This window comes from Chanodichthys erythropterus, chromosome 21 (genome assembly GCF_024489055.1).
Source record: "Chanodichthys erythropterus isolate Z2021 chromosome 21, ASM2448905v1, whole genome shotgun sequence".
Lineage (NCBI taxonomy): Eukaryota > Metazoa > Chordata > Actinopteri > Cypriniformes > Xenocyprididae > Chanodichthys > Chanodichthys erythropterus.
Genome location: NC_090241.1, coordinates 6,004,177 through 6,028,850, shown reverse-complemented (window position 1 = coordinate 6,028,850; position 24,674 = coordinate 6,004,177). Strand labels below are relative to the sequence as shown.

General features: G+C 36.3%; 1 protein-coding gene across 3 annotated transcripts in view; it reads left to right on the top strand.

Moving 5' to 3' along the window:
• The window catches only part of kalrnb (kalirin RhoGEF kinase b), a 116,022-nt gene extending 94,026 nt beyond the window's left edge, over positions 1-21,996 (top strand). For all 3 annotated transcript variants that reach the window (XM_067372564.1, XM_067372565.1, XM_067372566.1), the window contains 14 exons: positions 4,560-4,837; positions 5,151-5,264; positions 6,583-6,689; positions 6,852-6,918; positions 7,514-7,617; positions 8,436-8,505; positions 8,585-8,671; positions 8,753-8,845; positions 12,207-12,257; positions 12,378-12,455; positions 14,322-14,507; positions 14,596-14,767; positions 14,926-15,092; positions 20,668-21,996. In XM_067372564.1, coding sequence (XP_067228665.1) covers positions 4,560-4,837; positions 5,151-5,264; positions 6,583-6,689; positions 6,852-6,918; positions 7,514-7,617; positions 8,436-8,505; positions 8,585-8,671; positions 8,753-8,845; positions 12,207-12,257; positions 12,378-12,455; positions 14,322-14,507; positions 14,596-14,767; positions 14,926-15,092; positions 20,668-20,886 — 1,793 coding nt within the window. In that variant the 3' untranslated portion in view covers positions 20,887-21,996. The remainder of the gene's footprint in view (positions 1-4,559; positions 4,838-5,150; positions 5,265-6,582; positions 6,690-6,851; positions 6,919-7,513; positions 7,618-8,435; positions 8,506-8,584; positions 8,672-8,752; positions 8,846-12,206; positions 12,258-12,377; positions 12,456-14,321; positions 14,508-14,595; positions 14,768-14,925; positions 15,093-20,667) is intronic.
• The last annotated feature ends 2,678 nt before the right edge of the window (positions 21,997-24,674 follow it).

The window sequence follows — 24,674 nt, the reverse complement described above, 5'->3', positions numbered from 1 at the left end:
ATTGATGACTCCCTGTACACTTATTGACTGACCTTTGTATCAAATTTTATGCCTGTGTTATAATGTGAATAAACCATATTAATGTATTTACATACGTTGCATAAATATTTGTGTATTTGATCTTCTTCTTTCTGATGAACACAATCGGAGTTATATTAATAAATATCCTGATGCATCCAATCTTTATAATGGCAGTGAGCGATACCAATACCGAGTATGAAGCTGAAGAAAGTGCATCTATCCATCATAAACGTCTACTCCACACAGCTCTGAGGGGTAAAATAAAGGCCTTCTGAAGAGAAGCGATGCGTTTGTGTTAGAAAAATGTCCATATTTAACAAGTTATAAAGTAAAATCTCTAACTTCCACCAGACCACCTTCCATATTCAACTTACAAAGAAAGTCTTAAGCCTCTCGCAGTTCAAAATGCTTATGCCTTCCGTATTCAACTTACGAAAAAAGACGCAACGTCTGACGCATTCTGGCGGAAGCTAGATCCTCTTCACTGCCATTATAAATCTTGGACGCGTCAGGATATTTAAAAATGTATAACTCAGATTGTGTTCATCAGAAAGAAGAAGGTCAAATACACCTAGGATGTTTCGAGGGTGAGTAAAGCTTGTGGTAATTTTCATTTCAAAGTGAACTAATCCTTTAAGGTAACACTTTACAACATTTGTAAACAAGTTAACTACGTTTGTTAACGTGCTAACAATGAGAAATACTCCTAAATCGTTTATTTACTAATACATTAATAAAATCAAATGTTAATGTTAGGACCTTACAATATTAAATTAATCATTATTAGTTACATATTTGAACAGTTTATTTTAATTTAGTATTGTTTAGCATTGGTCGACATTAAAATTTTGACTTAATGCATATTTTCCTGTTTTGTTTTGTTTTGTTTTTTCACTGAAAAATAGTTTGAGATCCAATAATAATTGGAGTATTGCAGTACTGCTACTCACCCTAAAAAGTGCGAACACAATACATTTGTTCCTGCATTTTCTACAGGACTTTTAGGCCATCTTTTACACTGTTGTATTTGTTCTGGATAGAATGTTACATCAGCAACTTGTGCACATGAGTGTGGGTGTCTGCTTATTTCAGGTGGATGTCTCGTCTGATATTGAGAGAGAAATTTAGATAAAAAGTAGCACTATGAAGATTCAGTTTGTCTGTTGCCAAGGTTGGAATGCTTAACCATCAGTCACCTGTTGTAATGACAGCAGTAAAACCTAAGGAAATTGGGCAAAACTCTAACAAAGGAGCATTATCCCGGCACATGATCAGCGTGGATCCTCCCTGAGGCTGTCAGGACAAGCAGGGCGAGATCTGATTGGTGAATACCTGGGAGGGGGTGTTTGCGGGACAGTTTCAGGGCTGGATGGGGTAAATGGCTCTTTTAAGAAACGCGTAACAAGGAAGTGACCTTTGTCCCATTCTCACCCCATGGGAAGTTACTTACGCAATGTCTACGGTAACTCAGTATTGCAGTGTCTGAACCAGCACTGAGTTAATGATCTGCACTGAAGCAGACAGCAGCGGGCATGGTTACACATCAGGTTTGTTTTTTCAGCCCATCCTCTAAGGATTAAGCATATATTTATCTGTTACTTACAGAAATGTCTGTGGATGCTGTTAATTAGCATCATTTTGACATATCCCTTAGATCCTAAAAACAAACATAAAATGCATTTACAATAATGCACTTACAGTGGAAGCCTAACAGTGGTACTGGTGGGTTTAAAAGCACAAACATAAAGCTCATAACTTAGTTAAAGAACTTACATGAATTCCTGAAAAAAATGTTGTTTGAGCTGTTTAGTTGTCTACATTGTCTCTATGAGGAGGGAATAGTTGTCCAGGTGGACAAACTTCTGTTTTGTGTTTCTGATGTAATTCCAGAGTTTGCAGCTCTGCAGTCAGCAGTTTGTAGCAGCTTTGGAGCTCAATATGTGTTGATTTAATTTGAAGATGGTCAAAAACCAGTGTATTTTAACAGTGACATGCTGTACAATTGATGCTTTTCTTAACACATTTTACAAGCATTAATCTGCAAGCTGCAGTACGCAACACTGTAAAATTTACCATTTTTTATTTTCAAGTCTCTTTTACTCACCAAACCTGAAAACCTAAAAATACAGCAAAAACAGAATATAGTGAAATATTATTAGTTTTAAAGAACTGTCTTCTATTTTAATATATTATAAAATGTAATTTATTCCTGTGATGCAAAGCTGAATTTTCAGCATCATTACTCCAGACTTCAGTGTCACATGATACTTTAGAAATCATTCTAATATGCTGATTTGGTGCTCAAGAAACATTTCTTATTATTATCAATGTTGAAAACAGCTTTGCTGCTTAGTATTTTTAATATTTTTTTCAGGATTTTTTGATAATTAGAAAGTTCAAAAGAACAGCATTTATTTTATATATATATATATATATATATATATATATATATATATATATATATATATATATATATATATATTATTGTGTAAAAGTCTTTATTTATTTATCACTTTTGATCAATTTAATTTACCCTTGCTGAATAAAAGTATTAATTGCTTAATATATATATATATATATATATATATATATATATATATATATATATATATATATATATATATATATATATATAAGGTACGTGAGGCTGTGCTGTATCGTGAATAAGTCATGGCTGAAAGGCATTGTTAGGCACGACGTGAAGCGACCCCTTCAGCCGTGACTTATTCACAATGCAGCACTAGCCTCAAGTACTTTATTGCTTTTATAAAACGGTTATCACACAATACAAATATTAAAGCCAAAACATATATGTAGCAGTGCAACTTTCATGAAGTAAAATTACTAAAAGCCTTCTTCCGCCGGAAAAAATGGTTCCTGACTGAACAGCAACAGAAGTTACATTATTATGCCATTAGATGGCGGCAAAGACTGTCTTTATAAGTGAGTTACTCAGTAGCGAAGACTTTTATATTGAACTCATTTAAAAAACAACTTGTTTAACACAAAATATTTCTCAATTAACAAACAATACTATTTTTTCTCACTATGGGCCTCAACAGAAATATTAAGAAAATAATCCGCCGCTCTCCCCACCTTCAATACCACGACTGAGGTGAGACCCTTGAGCAAGGCACCGTACCCCCAACTGCTCCCCGGGCGCCGCAGCAATGGCTGCCCACAGCTCCGGGTGTGTGTTCACGCTGTGTGTGTTCACTTGGATGGGTTAAATGCAGAGTACAAATTCCAAGTATGGGTCACCATACTTGGCCACAAGTCACTTCACTCACTTTTTTCTTTATTACCAGTTGCTCGAAAAAAGATACTGATTCACATGTCATTTCCCATCATAATAAAATGAAGTGAATTATTAAATAAAGGAGTAAATAAACAACTGTCAATAATTTGCTGATGCGACGCTTTGCACCTGACAAAAAAATTAAAAAAATAAAACATTTAACTTAGTAGTTATTTAATATGCCTTCCATGTACATTTGTTGTTTCCTGGATACCAAGTGAAAGTATCTGGCTTTACTTCTTTTGCCAGTCATAACATGAGTTGAAAGATTTGAGATTTACACAGACAAATCTGATAAGCAGTTCTATTACAGCAGTCTAATGCTAACACATTATGTTTAAGTGTCCTGTACTTCAGTATGATAGTTTAATAGTTGACTAAATTACTAAATATTCTATTTTACAATCTGAGGGACAAGTAATATTTGTGTGTTAAAAAGATTTGTTAGATTCCATGTGCTGTAAACTCCACAGTACCTTTCACTGTTACGTGCAGTTTCCCTTTGTAGTTATGTCTTGCTATGTGGAGATACAGAATGCCTTTATGCTCAGATCAGGTCAAGCTGGTTTTTTCAGTCTACAACTGCGTCTTTCACTTACAAACTAGTGGCCTATAGAATAGACAATTGCTTTTCCTTTTCGCCTCAGTAGAGGCTAATGTCCAACACAGTGCACTCAGGTTTCTTAGTTTTCTGCTGTTGGATTTGGTTCTGTGGGTTTTGATGTTTCAGCTGAAGTGAACATCTCTTGGTCTGAGCTGGTGTAAGGACTTTTTTAATTTTCCATATTTTGTGCACATTTTTCAGGGTTAAATGGCATGTTTTAAATGTTCTGAGGTTGTATATTTCATGCTTATTCCTTAGGTTATATATTATGTCAGATTCGTTATTGCTTTTATTGGTTGTCCGTTACTTCCATTATTGAATTTCTATATAACGAATGCCACTAAATCATTTGCTTAATATTTTTTGTGCAAACTGTAATATATTTTTTCAGGATTTTTAAATAGAATATACTGTGTGTATATATATTAACAAAAACTATAGTATATCAATTATACCACCTTTTGAAATTGATTGCATCCTTGCTGAATAAAAGTATTAATTTCTTTTTTTTTTTTTTTTTATCTTGCTGACCCCAAACAGAATTGTTTGATTTTATTAGTTGTCTTTTAATTCCATTGTATGATTTCTGTATGGTCAGTATCTGTATATAATTTCGCTGTCATTTTTATTCAACAGAAAACTATCCTGTGGGAAGTTCAGAGGTCAAATCTGAGTCCTCCGCATCACTGCAGCCTCAGACATCAGTGACCTCTTTGCCAACCGGTTCTCCGGGACCCAAACGCTCTGGAACTACTGGAAACACATTAAAAAAATGGCTCACCAGCCCCGTACGGCGTCTCAGCCACGGCAAGGGCGACAACACTAATGCTAAAAAACCCAACAATAAGCAACGTAAACGAGACGGCCGCAAAAGTGTAGAACTGGGACCGCCACACCAAGACAGCACTGAAGAGGTACGACAATAAACCATTAACCATTTAGGAAATATTCTTGCATAAGATGGCAGTGTTTCAACATTCCAGTATTGTAGCAATACCACATACCAAACAATGCGTAGAGAAAGGCATTCTCCTTTTGTCTGGTACAACACCTAACACATATTTTAGCGTAGTAAACAACATATCTATGTAAAAGGACTTCCTGTGTAGGTGCATGTTTTATGAGGAATGAGCCTAATGTTAGAAGTCATGAATGATAGATTCCTGTCGGCTCAAGGGTGTCGGTTTTATTTAATCGATTTAAATGGGAATGACTCTTTTTCCAAAGAGAGGAAGACGAGGAGCGAACAGCGGAGGAGAAGAAGAGGCTGAAGACGAGCCCCACACACCCCTCCCTCCCCCTATGGAGATCATCAAGGACCCTTCCGCTCAGGAGGAGAAGGTGAAACACAGACTTTCGTTAATTTTTTATTGTTGTTTTTTTCCTTTTCTTGTTTTTTTCCCACTCTGCATCCCTCATCCTTTTTGTTAAAGGAAGAATTCATCCAAAAATGATAACTTTGTCATAATTTACTCACCCTCATCTTGTTCTAAACCAGGGACTTTTTTGTCAGCTAAACCCCTTTAACATAAAACATTTAGTGTAAGTTAATATTTCAATTATTCAGCAACACAATCACGTTTACGGTTCTCTGATGTTAGTTATTGGTAACATGGCATGCAGATAAACACATACATTGTCCTTTTTTTAGTAAGTGTTTTAATTTCATTGATATTTTTGATATCAATCAAAATATATTTTTATTTGAGTGTTTATTTACATTAAAGGATTAGTCCACTTTTAAATAAACTTTTCCTGATAATTTACTCACCCCCATGTCATCCAAAATACCTCTTCCAGTTTAATTTTCCTGCAGCACACACGTACAGAAGAGACGTTTAAACACGTCATTAGCAACTAGTTGTTTAGTTTGGTTCCGTACACACTGCATAGAATTTTTGTAAATGCAGTTGTCACTACCTGCATTTTTCGGGAGTTAATGTACTGTGTGTGTGTACAGAACAAGTTTAAGCACTAAAAGGTGAACTGACAACTGAATTTAACTGCCGTGTGTACGTGGCCTTAATGGTCACATGACATGCAAGTATACAAAACATTGTTTTTTTTTAGTAAGTGTTTTATTTTGATGGGATAGCTACTATGTACTAACATTTAAATGATTCTTTTGATAAAATGCACTTATTCTGCACATACATGTTTAACTTTTTTCTTATATTTAAAAATACCTGCATGCAATTACTGTGTTGAACCTTCCCTTACACCTTAACCCAACCTTAAACCTACCCATGACACCAAACCTGTCCCTAACCTTTCCCGTATCCCACCTCAATAGCAGCACAAGTGTTTTCAATACAACATGAACACAATAAGTACACTGTACCTAATATTTAATCTTTTTTGATGCAAGTATATAGTAGTCAAAGACACCTATTTTTATGTTTTAATTAATTGTTAGCTTTTCATCAATTCACAAATCCTCTGCTGTTCCTTCTGTCAACCCATGACATTTTTCAGATCTTTTAAATGACATTTAATTCAGTTCACCTAGAACGTCTTTTTCATATAAGAAAGCATTCATATGGGTTTGCAAGTAAAAAATGTTTAGCTTTTCCTAACACACTTTGTCCTCATTGTTTCTGTTTTCCCTTTCAGTTGTGATTCTTATCTCTCTCTCTCTTTCACTTTCTCTGTCTTTCAGACTCCAGAGCCTGGCTCTTTCCCAGTGTTGGGTAGCGTCGCCCCGTCTGATCAGACGCCCAGAGACCCAGAAACAGAGCAGAAGAACAAGGCCATGAGAGGGCGAATGTAAGCTCTCATCTGAACTGTGTGTATGAAGAGAAGAGAAACTAATCAAAGACTGAACAAATGAATTAAACAACAAATAAGAATGCAAATCTTAGTATACTAGTTGGAACATGCTGATGTTCTAGTGTATTCTGATATGTTTCATATCTCTACTATCCACAGGTTTGTTTTAAATGAAATGGTGCAGACAGAAAGAGACTATGTGAAGGATCTGGGTGTCATAGTTGAGGTATGTGACAGATAACAGCAAAATCATCCAGAAAGGTGCACATTTGTGTCATGATACTAATTTAGATGTCCTGTCATGATGCAGAATATTTCAACATTTGGTTAAACCTCTGTGATACTTTTGTTCACAATCAAAACAGCTGATTTGCATTAGTCACCTTATATAATAGCTGCAGGACAGAAATGATTACAGTGATATGAAGGACATAGAGTTTAATGTAACATTTTTTAAGAACCTTTTTTCCTCCAGAGAACCATATACAGTGCAAAATGGTAATCGATAAGACTTTTTGGTAACACTTTAGTATAGGGAACACATAAACTACTAACTATGACTTTTCCCTCAATAAACTCTTAATTTAGTGCTTATTAATAGTTAGTAAGGTAGATGTTAAGTTTAGGTATTGGGTTGGATTAAGAATGTAGAATAGGGTCATGCAGAATAAGGCATTAATAAGTACTAATAAATAGCCAAAAAGACCCTAAAATAAAGTGTTACTGAGTTTTCCTAAATGTATAAGTGCCGCAAAGAACCACCGAGGAACATTTATTATTAAGTAGAGTCTCCAAATGTCTGTTTTTCTCATCATCCCCAGGGCTTTATGAAAAGGATTGGGGAAAAAGGTGTTCCGGAGGACATGACAGGGAAGGATAAGATCGTATTTGGGAACATTCATCAAATCTACGACTGGCATAAAGAGTAAACCACAGCTATTTTCTTAAACAAAACCTAATGCTAGAAATGATTTTTACAGCTGGTCAAAAACTAATAATAACTAATAAAATGCCCAAAGTTTTGTTGCTTTATTTAATGGAACCAACAAAAATCCTCATTAAATAAGAACTTTTTGTGAATTTGAATTTGATCATAGAATCATAGAATTTGATATATTTGGTATACTACTGTTCAAAAGTTTGGGTCAGTAAAATTTCAGTAGGTTTTTTAGGAAAGAAATAAATACTTTTATGGTCAAAATGGACAGTAACGACATTTATAATGTAGCAAAAGATTTCTATTTCAATTAAATGCTTTTCTTCATCTTTTTTTTCCATCACAGAATCCTGAAAAGAGTCATAACTGTTTACACAAAAAAATACTAAGCAGCACAACTGTTTTGAACATTGATAATAATCAGAAACGTTTCTTGAGCAGCAAATCAGCATATTAGAATGATTTCTGAAGTATCATGTGACACTGAAGACTGGAATAGAATACTGTTCCTTTAAACTGTAATAATATTTTGACCCCAAACTTTTGAATGGTAATGTATATTGACTCTGCGAAGGTTGTCACAGTCTCTCACAGGGTTTTCATACAATGGCGTCTTTTTCTAGTTTATCTTTTTTATACCAGCCAAATAATCAGCATGCAAAACTTGTGCATTAAATTTCCTAGTTGATATTAGCAATTATGCGCACTAAACAAGGAAAACAGACTGAATTTCAGATGAAAATCTTATGCAGTTTGAATGAGGGAAGTTTATACACATCACAAAATGTTTTCTGTTATTTTTAAAGGTTCTTTCTTGGTGAACTGGAGAAATGTCTGCAAGAACACGACAGACTGGCCGAGCTGTTTATCAAGCATGTGAGTTCAACAGAATGAACTCTGTGTGTGTCTATGTGTTATAGTAAACTTCATTCAAATGTCTTCCTCTATTCTGCAGGAGAGAAGGTTACACATGTATGTCATCTACTGTCAGAACAAGCCCCGCTCAGAGTTTGTTGTGGCTGAATATGACGGATTCTTCGAGGTGAGTGTGTTTGAGCAGCTTAGTTATGTCTCCTCTGAAGTAAAGTGCTCTGTTTGCTGATGTTCTTGGAGTTTCTGTCAGGAGGTGCAGCAGGAGATTAACTCCAGACTGTCCATCAGTGATTACCTGATCAAACCCATCCAGAGGATCACCAAATACCAGCTCCTGCTCAAGGTATTAGCCACTGAATTACACAGTCATGATGAGACTTATGCCCTTATAATACATACTATGGCAAACATAAGGGCTTTTAAGACTTGAAATAGTTAACCCTGGGTCTAAACCCCGGATAAACGGAATCTACAAAGGCTCTAACACTGTGCATCCTCATGCTGTATATATATCGACTGTACTATCAAGTTTGTCCCTAATGGAGTTATTTGATAAATAATACAGTAAAATCAGTAATATTATGTAATATTATTACAATTTAAAAGAACTCTTTTCTATTGTAATATATTTTAAAATGTAATTTATTCCTTTGATTCAAAGCTGAATTTTCAGCATCATTACTCCAGTCTTCAGTGTCACATGATCCTTCAGAAATTATTATAATATGCTAATTTGCTGCTCAAGGTACATTTCTTATTATCAGTGTTGCAAACAGGCTTTCTGCTTAATGTTTTTGTGGAAACCATGATACATTTTTTTATTTTGGTGCATAAATTGAAAAACTTTTAGAACAATGTTAAAGGATTAGTTCACTTCAGAATTTAAATTTCCTGATAATTTACTCACCCCCATGTCATCCAAGATGTTTGTCTTTCTTTCTTCATTTGAAAAGAAATGAAGGTTTTTGAGGAAAACATTCCAGGATTTTTCTCCATATAGTGGACTTCACTGGGGTTCAATGGTTGAAGGTCCAAATTTCAGTTTCAGTGCAGCTTCAAAGGGCTCAACATGATCCCAGCAGAGGAATAAAAGTCTTATCTAGTGAAATGATCGGTCATTTTCTAAAAAATAAATAAATAAAAATTGATAGACTTTTTAACCACAAATGTTTGTCTTGCACTGCTCTTTGATGCGCCATGCGTGAAGTAGGCAAAAGTACGCGTGACCTTTCCAACATGATTATGTCATGCGTGGCGCATTGCAGAGCAGTGCAAGATGAGAATTTGTGGATAAAAAGTATATGCATTTTTTTTTTTTTTTTAGAAAATCACCCTTCATTTCGCTAGATAAGACCCTTATTCCTCGTCTGGGATCGTGTAGAGCTCTTTGAAGCTGCAGTGAAACTGACATTTGGACCTTCAACCCGTTGAACCCCAGTGAAGTCCACTATATGGAGAAAAATCCTGGAATGTTTTCCTCAAAAACCTTAATTTCTTTTCGACTGAAGAAAGAAAGACATGTACATCTTGGATGACATGGGGGTGAGTAAATTATCAGGAAATTTTGTTTCTGAAGTGAACTAATCCTTTAAGGTCTTTACTGTCACTTTTGATGAGTTTATTGAGTCATTGCTGAATAAAAGTATTAATTTCTTTGAAGAAAAAAAAAAAAACTCCTATTGACCCAGAATTTTAAATGGCTGTGTATTTAGGAACCATAATAATAGAGACATTTGACCCAGCAACAATCCAGAATACCCTAGCCACGTCATAGCAACATACTAAAAAACCCCCCAGAAAACCTTATGCCAGCATCACACTTTATGATTTTCAAGCCTCATTTACATTGTTGGAGAATCAAGTCTGTACCCACATACACATCTCAGCGGGTGGGAGTTAACAGATGGTTATTGTTTACCGAGGGATTTTTCTCAGGTTCTTCTCCACTTAAGTGACTAATAAAATAAGAAGCAGGCTCAGAACAGTGTGTTTGTTGAATGTAAATTGTTTTCTCACTAAAGCTGCACATAAACATATACTCTCTACGGCAAGCCTTGAAGGAACAATTACGCATTCATAAGTCACTCTGAATTGTGTCCTAATTCAGTCTATTACAGTTTGCGCAGTGGTCTTGTTTTTCTTTTTTTTTGGTGGGTAATTGGAAAAAAATGCCAGTTTAGTCTGTCACCCCTCTTCCATTCTTAAGAGTGTCACAGATGGCAAAAGGGATTTTAGCAAAAACAGACACTCCATCCAAAACAGAGTTGTTTTATGTCAGCTTGTAAGATTCTGTGTTTATTATAGCAATGCCCAAGCAAACCTAGTTATGATTACAATGGTACATTTTGCAAATGGTATTACTGCTCGTATTTTTATTATTATTATTTTTTTTACCATATTGCAGTGTTGTTTTAGTATCATTAATTAATATACTATTATAGTATTTATTTACACTTTGTTTATTAAAGGTGCCCTAGATTCAAAATTGAATTTACCTTGGCATAGTTAAATAACAAGAGTTCAGTACATGGAAATGACATACAGTGAGTCTCAAACATCATTGTTTTCTCCTTCTTATGTAAATCTCATTTGTTTAAAAGACCTCAGAAGAACAGGCGAATCTCAACATAACACCGACTGTTACGTAACAGTCGGGATCATTAATATGTACGCCCCCATTATTTGCATATGCCAGCCCATGTTCCCATCATTATGAAAGGCATTACACAAGGGCAGCCAGTATTAATGTCTGGATCTGTGCACAGCTGAATCATCAGACTAGGTAAGCAAGCAAGGACAATAGCGAAAAATGGCAGATGGAGCGATAATAACTGACATGATCCATGATAACATGATATTTTTAGTGATATTTGTAAACTGTCTTTCTAAATGTTTCATTAGCATGTTGCTAATGTACTGTTAAATGTAGTTAAAGTTACCATCGTTTCTTACTGTATTAACAGAGACAAGAGCCATCGCTATTTTCATTATTAAACACTTGCAGTCTGTATAATTCATAAATACAACTTATACAACTATAAATCTCTCCAACAGTGTAGCATTAGCCGTTAGCCACGGATCACAGCCTCAAATTCATTCAGAATCAAATGTAAACATCCAAATAAATACCATACTTACACGATTAGACATGCTGCATGACGAACACTTTGTAAAGATCCATTTTGAGGGTTATATTAGCTGTGTGGACTTTGTGTATGCTGTTTAAGGCAAGCGCGAGCTCCGGGGGCGGAGAGCACACGATTTAAAGGGGCCGTGTGCTGAATCGGTGCATTTCTAATTATGCCCCAAAATAGGCAGTTAAAAAAATGATTTAAAAAAAATCTATGGGGTATTTTGAGCTGAAAATTCACAGACACATTCAGGAGACACCTTAGACTTATATTACATCTTTAAAAAAAACTTTTGATGGCACCTTTAATACTAATATTAAAATGTTGTTTTTAGTTTTTTAATTTCTTTATTTCAGTTTTAGTAATTTCAGTGCTTCAACTTAAACTAAATGTAAATTATGTTAACTGAAATAATGTTTTTTTTTATAATTTGTTAAAGTTTATTTGATTTAAATAAACATGATTTTTTTTAAAATGTATTTTTTGTTTTAGTTAGCAATAACAACATTGCTGTATGGTCAAATTATTATCGTATTTTAATTGTCTTGTCTTTGTTTTATTTGATATTTGAAGGACTTTTTGAAGTACAGCACTAAAGCAGGTCTGGACTGTAAAGAGTTAGAGGTAGGTGACCTAGGCAATTCTGTATGAACCTAAATTAAAATTTCTTTGCGCCTCATACGCTTCTGTTTGAAGTGTCCAGTCATGTATTGACATTGCTGGCCTGTCATTTCTGTCCTGAAGAAAGCAGTTGAGCTGATGTCCCTGGTGCCCAAACAGTGTAACGACATGATGAATCTTGGACGACTGCAGGGCTACGAGGTAAACTCACCTCTCACCGAGCACAGAAACACTTCATGGAACTGAAGTTAATAAACTGCAAATTGCTATTTATTGTAACTGTAATTATTATAATTACAAATGTAATTGCTAAGGTGAATTGCATTTGGATGACTGCCAGAAGCAATAAATGCTTCAAATTGACTGTGACAGATATAATTTTTTCAAAGCAGCATGATGCATCTAATGGTATAATAATAGAGTACTATTATAATTTGAACATCAGGTGTATATTGGAAACATGGTGACAGCTTGAATCTCTAGATAAACTAGAAGTGCCAAAGCATACGTCACCTCAGAATATTCACTAACAACGGACCAATCAGCTGTGAGCTTTAAAGCTAGACTTCAGTAACATACAGTAATAGTAACAATAACATACTTTATTTCCAACAGAAATCCATTAGTAAAATGTGACTTTCATTGACTATTTTAGAATAAATTTTTTTATACATTATGTAAATATTGCTGCAAAAGTGTATATGTGGTCACAGTGATTTTGCCAAGTAAGTTCCTGGATCAACATATTTTGTTAATCTTGGAGCAACATTCCTGTCTGAAAATTTTGTCCTAACCTAATCACTACCCCTAAACCTAACCCTACCCATAACTCATCCCTAAAATCAGAGGGAAATGATGAATAACACTGATGTAGAAGCACCTAAGCCCAGAGTATAGAGCCCCATCTCAGCTTGGTTCCCAAGATACACCTGGTCAAAGTTCCAGAGAACCCATGCCACTGGTCACCCAATATCGGATCCGTCAGTCCATTGTGGTCAAATTTGAATTTTCAACATGCCCAAAGGCACCTTAGGCATCAGCTGTTGACCCTCCTGGACCTCAGAGATCCAGAGAGCTTAAAATCTCAAAGTCGAGACTTCCAGCAATCCATTGCAGTCAAATCTGAGATCACACAATGACCATAGTGAGCCCTGGTCAGCCTTCTCAAGCTGGACGCCTGCAAACCCTAAATCACCACAATGACCACCCCGGACTTCGGGGCCAGTCATATCGAGCCAGTTTTCAGAAATTTGCGCCACGCCGTTCCAGCAATATGGCTGGTTAAAGAACGTCTTATCATGGTGTCCAAATCCTGGCATGGGCGTCCCATTTCTCAGCTTGGATGTCCCACTCTAAGCCATACACGTCTACGTCAGATGTCCACGCTGTGGGGCGTTATGTCCCAATTGGACGCCTGCACAGGTGTTATATATAGGCCTGATTCCTAAACCTGGTTGTAAGCTTAGACTTGACATAAATTGTAAACTTGTCCCTCAAATCTGATTGGTTGATTGGAATGTTGTTCCAGGAACACGTACTTTGTGAAATCACATTCACCATATAGATTTTTAGAAACAAAAAATGATAAAAATATAGCGTCTGTCAACTAAACTGAACTGTTTTGAACATAATAGACTAACAAACTAATGAAGTTCCAAATAGTTGGTACAGAAAACTGCAGTTATTTTATGTCGAATTGCAAATATTGCACTCAAAAAGAGTAAACTGTTACCTAAAGATGACATAAAAGACACACATGCCATGTACACATTACAGCTAAATACGTTGTACAACTGCTCCAAAAAACGCAGGTCTAGAAAATCACAGAAACAGAAGTGCTTGGAATATTGCTATTGCTTACACTGTAAAAAATAAAAACAGAAAATGTCATTTTCTGCAGGACATTGTCCAGTAATTTTATGGAAATTTATGTTAACCCTAAAACAAAATGCAATCTATAATTCAAAATACAGGTAAAAACAAATTCCCTCATATCTATTCAGTACATTGTGCCCTATTTTTACAGACTTTTTTACAGTGTAGGATTGCTTATGCTTCTTTGCACAGGGGAAGTTGACAGCTCAGGGAAAGTTATTGCAGCAGGACACATTCTTTGTGACAGAGCAGGACTCTGGCGTTCTGTCCCGCAGTAAAGAGCGCAGAGTGTTCCTCTTCGAACAGATCGTCATCTTCAGCGAGCTGCTCCGGAAAGGGTCGTCAACACCGGGGTACCAGTTTAAAAAGAGCATCAAGGTACATTCAGCACAAGTTGATCCAAGTTGAGTAAATAAACAAGTCTTTTATTATGTTATGCTACTTTTTTTTATGTTGACCTTTGCAGGTAAGCTACTTGAGCATGGAGGAACATGTGGAAAGCGACCCCTGTAAATTTGTGCTGTTATGTCGTGGCTCGTCTGAAAGACTGACGCTACAGGCTGCTAACATTGACATCAAGAAAGAGTGGGTGCAGAGCATCCAAAAACTACTGGACATGCAGATCAACTTCCTCACTGGTGAGCGCAGCTTAAAAGGGTTCGGGGGGTGGAATTTGGTGTCTTGGTAGACCTTGGTAGGCAATTCTCAATGCTGTTTCTTTCATTTTTCACACATTTTCATTTCATTTTTATTCCCGGGATCATTTATAACCTGCTGCCTATGTGTTTCTGATCAGCTCTCCAGAACCCACAGGAATACCACAAGAAAGAGAGTGTAGGTTCTTTGACCAGGCAGCTGTCCAATAGCAGCCGTTCCTCATCCTCTCACCCCTCCACCCCCCTCAAACCCAACACCGCCCCCAATGGAAGCCCCGCCCACAAGCCCAATACGCATGCAGAGGAGGTGAGCATGATTGAAAATATTACACACGTAAACTAACTAGAAGTTGGCAGTTTTGAAAGCAAATCATTTAATTAATATGGCAATTAATTTTTCAAATTGATCACATAGCAATGTTTGCTGAAGAAAGGGACCCAAATGAAGATATTTTAAGACATTATTGTCGCAGATGAAAGCATTGAATAAACAAAAAGTGGCTTTAGATAGGCCTAATGTTATTATTACAACTTTATATTGAATACAACAACTAAATACAACTTTAAATAAGTAAAATATAAAATATTTTTAAATCTACCAAATTTGGCATTATTACTGATTTATTATTACAATTTTTTGTTTACATTATTACATTATTATTTCTAAACACTGGTCAGAAATCATAAGATTAATCACAAATTCTTAGAAGAAAAAAAAGGCCTCAACCTAATAAATATAGTATTTTAGTATAGTTTTTTTTCACATATTTATATTAATTTTATTTTTCACAGTATAAATAGGTTTTAATGCCTGAAAAATATGTACACTACTGTTCAAAAAGTTTTCAAAAATGTTTTTGAAAGAAGCCTCTTAATTTATTCCTGTGTTGGCAAAGCTGAATTTTCAGCATCATTACTCCAGTCTTCAGTGTCACATGATCCTTCAGAAATCCTTCTGATATGCTGATTTGCTGCTTAAGAAACATTTCTTCTTATTATCAATGTTGAAAACAGTTGTGCTGCTTCATATTTTTGTGAAAACCATATTTGTTTTCAGGATTCTTTGATGAATAGGAAGTTTAAATGAACAGTTTTTATTTGCAATTATTACACTGACCTCAGGCTTTTGAATGGTAGTGTTGCTGCTTTATATTTTAGTAAGGGGATCATCATATTTAGTGGTCTTTAGCATCAAACAGTTTAAAACCCCTGCCACAGGCCATTTCTCATCACACTCACATCTACCAAACGATCTGAACTCTGACGTCCACACCAAAAGCTCTAATGTGAAAGCACCCTAAACAACCTGTGTGACAGGAGACCAATTATCTTAATTCTGTGCTTAAATAGGATTGTGTATTATCTAACTAAATCAATTAGTTACCCAGACCATTTTAATTAGCGTCTCATCTAGGCCAGATAGATGTAATTAAACATAATTAGTTGACAGTACACTAGTCTCTGCAGTCTGCGGATGCGTCTCCTCACTGAACTGAATGTGTCCGCGCTGCAGTGCCGTGATGTTCCAGTCTAATTGTCTTGGAGGGGAGGAGAGGTGCCAGCTAGTTATTCTTAGTGGGGAGAATGGCCTAGTTTTCCGGCTCTGCCCGTGTTCCGTACCTGTTTCTCCTCTCTGCAGGGTCTCTTTCTTCCGTTCCGATTTCTCGCTTTCAGTCTTTCTTGTTCTCTTTCTTCTCTCTGCAGTCTCTCTCTCTCTCTGGTGAGCTTGTAGCTTGGCCTTGGCACACCCTGCGTTCTGTGTCCCTAATAAATCACACTGTCACTGAATACCAGACTGGAGGAGCCGCTTGCTACTTTTTATTTTTAAATGTCTCAAAGCTAAGCTTTTCACCCAGCTATTTATTTCCCGTGCCAGTGGCAGGTCAAGGTTGGCACAGACGGAGACAGTGAGGAACAGACTTTTGTTCTGATTTGTCCTGAAGCCCTCGGCTGTATGAAGAAGGACATCTGTTAAATCCAACATATTTATTTTGCAAACACTACAAGTTTGGAATAACTAAGATTTTTAGGGGTTCAGGTGCATAGCGCTGAAACCCTATTGTAATTGTTAAAATTTCCAAGGATCAGCATTCTCGCCTAAAAGTGATCAGACAGACCAAACCCTTATTCGTTGAGACTTGAAACTTTGAGGGCTGGTAGTACTCACAGCGTCTACAACGTCACCAAGGCTCGCCCCGATCAGCCTAACGGGGGCGCTACGGTGGTGAAAAGTTTGAAATCGCTCATAACTCTTAAACCGTTAGACGTGGGCTCAAGTGTCTTATAGCGTTGGAATGCATGCCTCAGATTCACTCGTCGTTCTGTCAAATTTTTTATTAGGTATTTTGGATTTTTTGAAAAACCTAGTCCTAGGTTTTTGGCCCTGTCAGAACCAAACCAGTGCTGCAAGATTCTCTGGAGTCTGATTGTCAATAATTATCAAAAAATAGTTTTGATTCACTGTCCCTAAGGGCCACAAAAACATTCAAAGTGGGCAGAGACATTTTTACTAAAATGGCTGTAACTCGTGAATGGAATGAGATACTTTCACCTAAGTCAGCACACCTATGTAGGAGCTCATTTTGTGGTCACGTGAAAAAATGGCCACTTGGTGGCACTATAACAGGGGAAAAAAAAACATGAAAATGGTTATCACTATTTCACCATTCTAATTTAGATTGACTTTGCATGCATTGTCTTCGTCCAAGGTGCCATGACGGTCTATGAGGACATTAGCGCATCTCAAAAAACTTGTCCGCCATTGGCCAATTAAGTTTGAGCAGCTATCAGACAAGGTTAACGGAGGGCGATCGGAATGAAACTCCCCTGACCTGTTTGACTCACACCAGTGTTCATTTCGTTGACGAATAATTTTCGTCATAATTTTCGTCAACGACATTTTTTCACGGACGAAAACGAGACGATGACTACACAAAACTGCGTTTTGAATGACTAAAACTATGACTAAAATCTACTCTAATTTTCGTCAACAAACAAAAACGAGACGAAAATGAAAGAGAGGGACGATTTGGGAAGATATCCAGTCAGGACTGCTGTGTGGAAGATTTGAAGTGTAATGTGCTGATCTAACCGCGGGAAAAAGCGGCGCCGTTGCGCACTCTACAGGCTCGTGCTGCAGAAGCACTTCAGACTGCTTTACAATTAATGAATAGCGCACATTTATGCCAAGCGATTGCTTATAAGCTAATGTTGATGAATTATGGCAATGTTTACTACACAATGTTTATATAGTACAATGTTTTAGGCGGTTGTAAAAATGCATATTTATCACCCTCATGAGTAGCCTGCTACTACAATAGGCTACAGTGCAGACTGCAGACGTTTCAGAATAAAAGTCACGGCGTATTTCGGGATGGTTTATAATTATTAGTTTTTCCTGGTCATTATTGTTATTTTGTCTACACAAACTGTATTTAATTTAATTTCTATTTAATTCATAGTAAACTACTGTATCTTCTGTCACAGGAAGGAAAGACTAAGAACATTATTGGACACATTATTCAATATATTTTACAAGTATAAGGGTTATTATAGTTAACTAAACCTAAAACCAAAGAAATCTTCATTACTTAAAATAAACATTAACTGAACTAAAAATAAATATATAAAAATGTAAACTTATTTTATTTCATCTAGTTTCTAAGCTTTAGCTTAACCTGAGGTATTAAAATAACAAACAGAAATAAAAACTTATAGACATTTAAAAGCAAAACTAAAAGACATAAACACACAAAAAATACTAAAACTTTTAACTAAAATTACAATGAAAGCAGAAAAACTAAAAATCAAATCTAATAAAAATTTTAAACGAAAACTATAATAGTACCTCAATGAAAAGTGTGTCAATCCCTGAAAAGTACAGAATTTTGCTCTTTTGTGTCTTTTTGCACTTGAACGGTCAAAAACCGTCTGCTTTGGGGAGCAAAGTACAGTTGGGTGAACATAAACAGTTTGGGGAATATCAGATGTGCCTATATCAGTGTATAGGATCTGTGTATTGTTAAATTGTAATGCATTAAGCATTTCTCTAACTAGATTCGATTTTAGTCGACTAAATCTACTGTAGATTTAGTCGACTAAAATCTTATGATATTTAGTCGACTAAAACTAGACTAAAACTAAAACAATTTCCGATGACTAAAATATGACTAAACACTAAATGGCATTTTAGTCAAAAGATTACGACTAAAACTAAATCAAAATTTGCTGTCAAAATTAACACTGACTCACACCCCTAGAGGCCTGTGAGAAATTTGAAAGAAATCGGCCACTCGGGGGCACCTTCACATTTTTCACGTGCATAAAGGATTGTGTATCCTGCAAATTTTTTAACACACGCCCACGACATTCATACCACATGGTAGAACTCCTCATTCTGAGCAACTTTGCCTCTAGGACCGCCGCTGTCCATCAAACCGTTTGTTACATATTGGAGATTATGTAATTACACTATGTAGTTTTTCAACCTTAAAATAATGTCTCGAAACGATCTAATATGCAAGTCTCAAAACCTTGTGGACAACATTTTATTCTATTATACAAATTACACCCTTTGCAAACAATGCTACATATGGACAATGCGAGCAAAAAAACTAGGCTAACGTACTACTGTTCTTTTTGTCATTGTACTTTTCAATTCTGGAGTAACAATTAAAAAAACTATGTAATGATATTTGTAGAACATAGTGTAACACAGGCTACTTTACCTGGTCAGAGGACATGGTTTCCAAACGAGGTTTCTGCATTCGCCGGTTCCGTCAGCTTAGTCAACAAACTGTGCTGCCCACGGGGAAGCTTATACAATGACAGTATTTACGACACTGGTAACAGACAATTGTGCTTATCAACCACATGGGGGAACCGTGAGAAAATGTTCCATAGTGTTGCTTTAAAACATTATACCTTTTTATCCATGTGCTTAAAGGGATAGTTCACCCAAAATTTGATGTTTATCTGCTTACCCCCAGGGCATCCAAGATGTAGGTGACTTTGTTTCTTCAGTAGAACACAAATGATGATTTTTAACTCCAACCGTTGCCGTCTGTCAGTCTTATAATGCGAGTGAATGGTAACAATTTATAGTCAAAAAATATGCATAGACAAATCCAAATTAAACCCTGCGGCTCGTGATGACACATTGATGTCCTAAGACACGAAACGATCTATGTCCAACTGCATTCAGCACTCGTTTAGTGAGGTCTGTTTAGTGAGGCGTCATCACTGCCGTTGTCAGAGCGCGATCAGACCTCACTAAGCGAGTGCTGAACGCAGTTGGACATAGTGGTGTTTTAGAGGTAAAAAAGTATATAAATAATGTTCGGTTTCTCACACAAACCGATCGTTTCGTGTCTTAGGACATCAATGTGTCGTCATGAGCCGCAGGGTTTAATTTGGATTTGTCTATTAATATTTTTTGACTCTTATAAATTGTGTTACCATTCACTCGCATGAATAGACTGACAGATGGCTACGGTTTGAGTTAAAAATCATCATTTGTGTTCTACTGAAGAAACAAAGTCACCTACATCTTGGATGCCCTGGGGGTAAGCAGATAAACATCAAATTTTCATTTTTGGGTGAACTATCCCTTTAAATGCGCTTGAACCCCGATATTTGCTGCTCGCAGCTATATTTTTTATGTTCTTTAAAGATATCTCGAATGTTCACCAAAACTGCATTTATTTGATTAAAATGACAGTAAAAACAGAAATATCACAATTTAAAATAACTTTTTAAATATGTTTAACAGCAATAAATTTAGATTTTTAATAGTGTATTCAGTATACACTGGTACTGTATTCATGATGAAAATGTCTCTTTTGTCTAATGTGTTCATTTGTGTGTGTGGTTTTGTCCTCCAGGAGCTGGACGAGGGGGAGTGTAACGGCCTGTCTTCAGTGCTAGTCACGCAGGATTACAATGCCGTGAAGGAGGATGAGATCTGCGTGGTGGTCGGTGAGAAGGTGCAGATCCTGGCGTCCAATCAGCAGAACATGTGCCTGGTTTACCGACCTGCAAACAGCCAATCACCTGCTGCAGAGGGCTGGGTACCGGGTCACGTGCTATCCTCGACTCGGTAAAGCCACGCCCCCTCAACGCCTCAGAATAAAACCACTACTCGCATTCACCCTTCAGTTTCACCAGCCTACTCTGGGAAAGCATGCCAAGACATGCCACTCAACCTCCTGTTAAGCTACTGTTGGTTGGTCAGAACAGGAAGTCCCACCCCTTCCCCTTCTGCCGTACAGTTGAGGACTAAAGATGCACGCTGCGAAAAATGGTGCAACATCACCTCCCATAGTCGATATGGGGAAGAAAAAAAAACAATAGAAAAAAAGGAAGTTCGAGAAAATATATTATATTGCTAATAATTAAAAAAAGATTGTGTTGTATAGAGAGGAAACTGAGATGAAATTGTTAGTGAATTTCGTGTGGATGTGTATGGATCTTAACGTCGTCCTTTTCCATCAACATGCTCCATTACGCGCAACAGACTGTTTTAAAATGGGGCTCTCCCTTTTTTCCCTGTCTGTTTATGCCAAGTCATTTGCACACTGTGTATATTTTCTTTTACTGAGATTTTATTTTTGGAAGGGTTTTTTTCCCCAAGTGTCTTATTTTTACAGCTATTAGGCGTGGCACATTTATTATTTTCTTTCAGTTCTGTCAACCAGTTCAGTGTTCTGTACAAAGTATTCTGCACTTTTCCAACAAATAGTATCGCAATGACGGCAAGTTGTGCAATATCACAATCGTCACAATGCTCATAACTGTACTTGTAACTAAAGATTTAAATGTATTATTCTGTATCATTTTAAATTTGTACATAATATTTTTGACATTGCCATAATAGATACACAGCAGAGGAGAACGGTCCCTTTATTCCTGTCAGGCTCAAAAAAAAAAAAAAAACTAATCTAAACCTAAATCCTGGTAGTCGGCACTGCCTCCAAATCCCAACCCTCTGATTTTTACATTCGACATCATCAGATTTAGTATGTAATAAGTTATCATCTGAATCATATCAGACCAGGTGTTTACTCAAATTAGTCAATTAAAAATGGATGTTGTTGATTTCTGAAGAGTAGTTTCTGCTGTCAGCGTTCAGATCTCAGATATGTGTAAATAAAAATAAAAAATAATTCTAGCAGGTATTTCACTTGTTTAACTCTGGAATGTTGTTCATAATAAAGCTGACAATTTTTCATCTTGGATATGACGTGATCTGTATCATTTGTACATGGGTGCATCTGTCATCTAATCAGTTATTAAAGAACTATTGTGTTTTAAATGCAAATATAAAAAGAAAATATTTAAAAATTATATTCATGCAGTTAACATCAAGCATATACAAATCTCAGTGTTACAGTAATTACTGTATGTATACTGTATTTACAGTGGGTTCTCCCAATGGAAAGCATATACTGCAGTTACCTGTAGGCCTCTGATTTAAAGGTGCTAAAGAGGATGTTTTGTTTTATACATTTTTGCAATATTACTTGAAACTGTCTTTACTAACTGATAAAAGACTATTTATTAGGTGCATTAAAAGGAATAATATTAATATACATCATCTGTGCACCAGGTAGGGCCTTAAAAACATCAGCCAATCGTTTACGCGATCATCGGCCCTCTGGCTTGTCAATCACTGCAGTGACGTTCCTTGTGCGAGACGTGCGCGGCTACGCGCTCCAGTAACTTTCCACACTCCACAGGAGACAGGAGTAACAACTGCAGATTATGAGTTACCTGCGGTGAGTCCGACATAATGAATCCACTAACACGATACAGCGAATGCCGGTGGTAAACACTCATGTTCGAATACTCGTGCACGAGTTTTGGGAGGCGTTCCCTCGAAATGAGCTGTGAAGGAAGGGGGCAGTTCTTACGCATGCGCTCATTTCAAAAACTCACTAATAGTCTTTGGATTCTCAATCGACGAAAAGATCCTCTGTAGCACCTTTAACGTTAGTTGCAGGCAATTATGCATAATGTAGTTATTACTAGAATATCCCTGCTGAAAATCCAGCTAAAACAGCCTAAGCTGGTCAGGCTGGTTTTCGCTGGGCACCCAGCCTGGTCATAGCTGGTTTTAGAGGGGTTTTGGTTAGCTGGGCGGCTGGGAAACCAGCTTTAACCAGCTAAACACCAGCTAACCCAGGCTGGGAGACCAGCTTGACCAGCTATTTCCAACTTAAACCAGCTAAGACCGGACAGCCAGCTTAGGGCTGATATTAGCTGGATTTTTCAGCAGGGATGTAATTTATAAAAAGCTAGGACACCCTAAAATAAAGTGCTTTAGAAACGTGTTTGAAATAATGTACTGACGAGATGAAAATTGATATCAGCAACACAATAAACTCTATTGTAGCCTATTTGACGAATGGGGTTTGTCAGAGTCGAATGCTACTCTTGTTATCTCAGTAACCACGCTGTTATATTAGCCACTTTCGCTCACATATTAATTTAATCTTGTATAAGTGCGAATGATGCATTTCATCTGTAAATGAAAACGTTCCCGTTTATGTGATGCTGCATCCAAACCACTAGGTGTCAGTTTAAGTTCAACTATTTTGCACTGTGGTGTTACATCCAAACCACAGTCGCTTTAATTGTAATAATGTCAATCTCTGTCCAAACCATACAATTTATAGAACAACGGACCCAGTATTCTTTATGTATCTTTCAATATACATAATTAAAAAGATTGGGGATTATATTCCTTTGAAGTAAAAAGAAACTTCAAACTGGGTTAATAATTCATGCATCAGAGGGTTAAATACAAGACAAAACCATGAAATATTTACTGTTACCTCAACAAAAAAATAGATGTGTGTGAGGTACGTAGTTAATTCTTTATATTAAAATCCATTATTCTTCCAAGGTCTGGTTTGAAAGGGTCTCTTTTTGATTGGAGATTGGTGAATGTTACAAATGTTGGTAACACTTTATTTTACAGTGTCCCTGTTACACATCTTACTACTATAGTAGGTACAGTAAATACATATCCACAAACAACTAATCTGAACTAAACTCTAACATGAACATGCTGTAATTAACACTCAGTAATTATTACACTGTAACAAAGACACCCTAAAATAAAATGCAACCCAATTTATTATCATTATTTTTTTTTCAATAAAAATAATGATAATAATGACATTTAATGAATACATTCATTATTCACCCTACAGTATAATGAATTGGGGTTGTGAGTGGGGTTTGGTGGGATAAATTAAATTTATGTACATAATTTAAAACTATTATTGTTACAACCCATCTCATTTACTGTTACAGCTCATCCTGGTAGTAGGGTAACAGCAGCTTTCCACTAATTTACACATTTAAGGATTGGGTGTATATTTCAAAAAACAAATTTGTGGCAAAATAATTAGTTTCTGTCTATCCAGAAATTGGTGTAATGTCTACATCAACAAAATATTGCAAAAATAAGTTGAAATGTTACTGATGTTATAGGCTTGTAAGATAAATTAATTCCTAAACAAAACAAAAAATTCCTAAACAAAACAAAAAAACCTCCCTCTATCATTAAAAAACGAACAGATATTTACCATTTGGTGCCGCTGAAAGCGTAGAAACTAGCCTGCACTTCACCTTTAAATTCACTTGTAGTATATAAATGACCATGCGGGGGCAGCCTTGCTCATTTTGCAACACTTTAAAGCTTAAAGGGATCATCAAAAATGACAATTCTGTCATCATTTACTCACCCTCATGTTGTTCCAATCCTGTTTAAATTTCTTTGTTCTGCTGTACACAAAGGAATATATTTTGAAGAATATTTGTAACCAGGCAGCTTTGGGGCACCATTAACTTCCACAATAGGAAAAATAAAACTACCATGGAA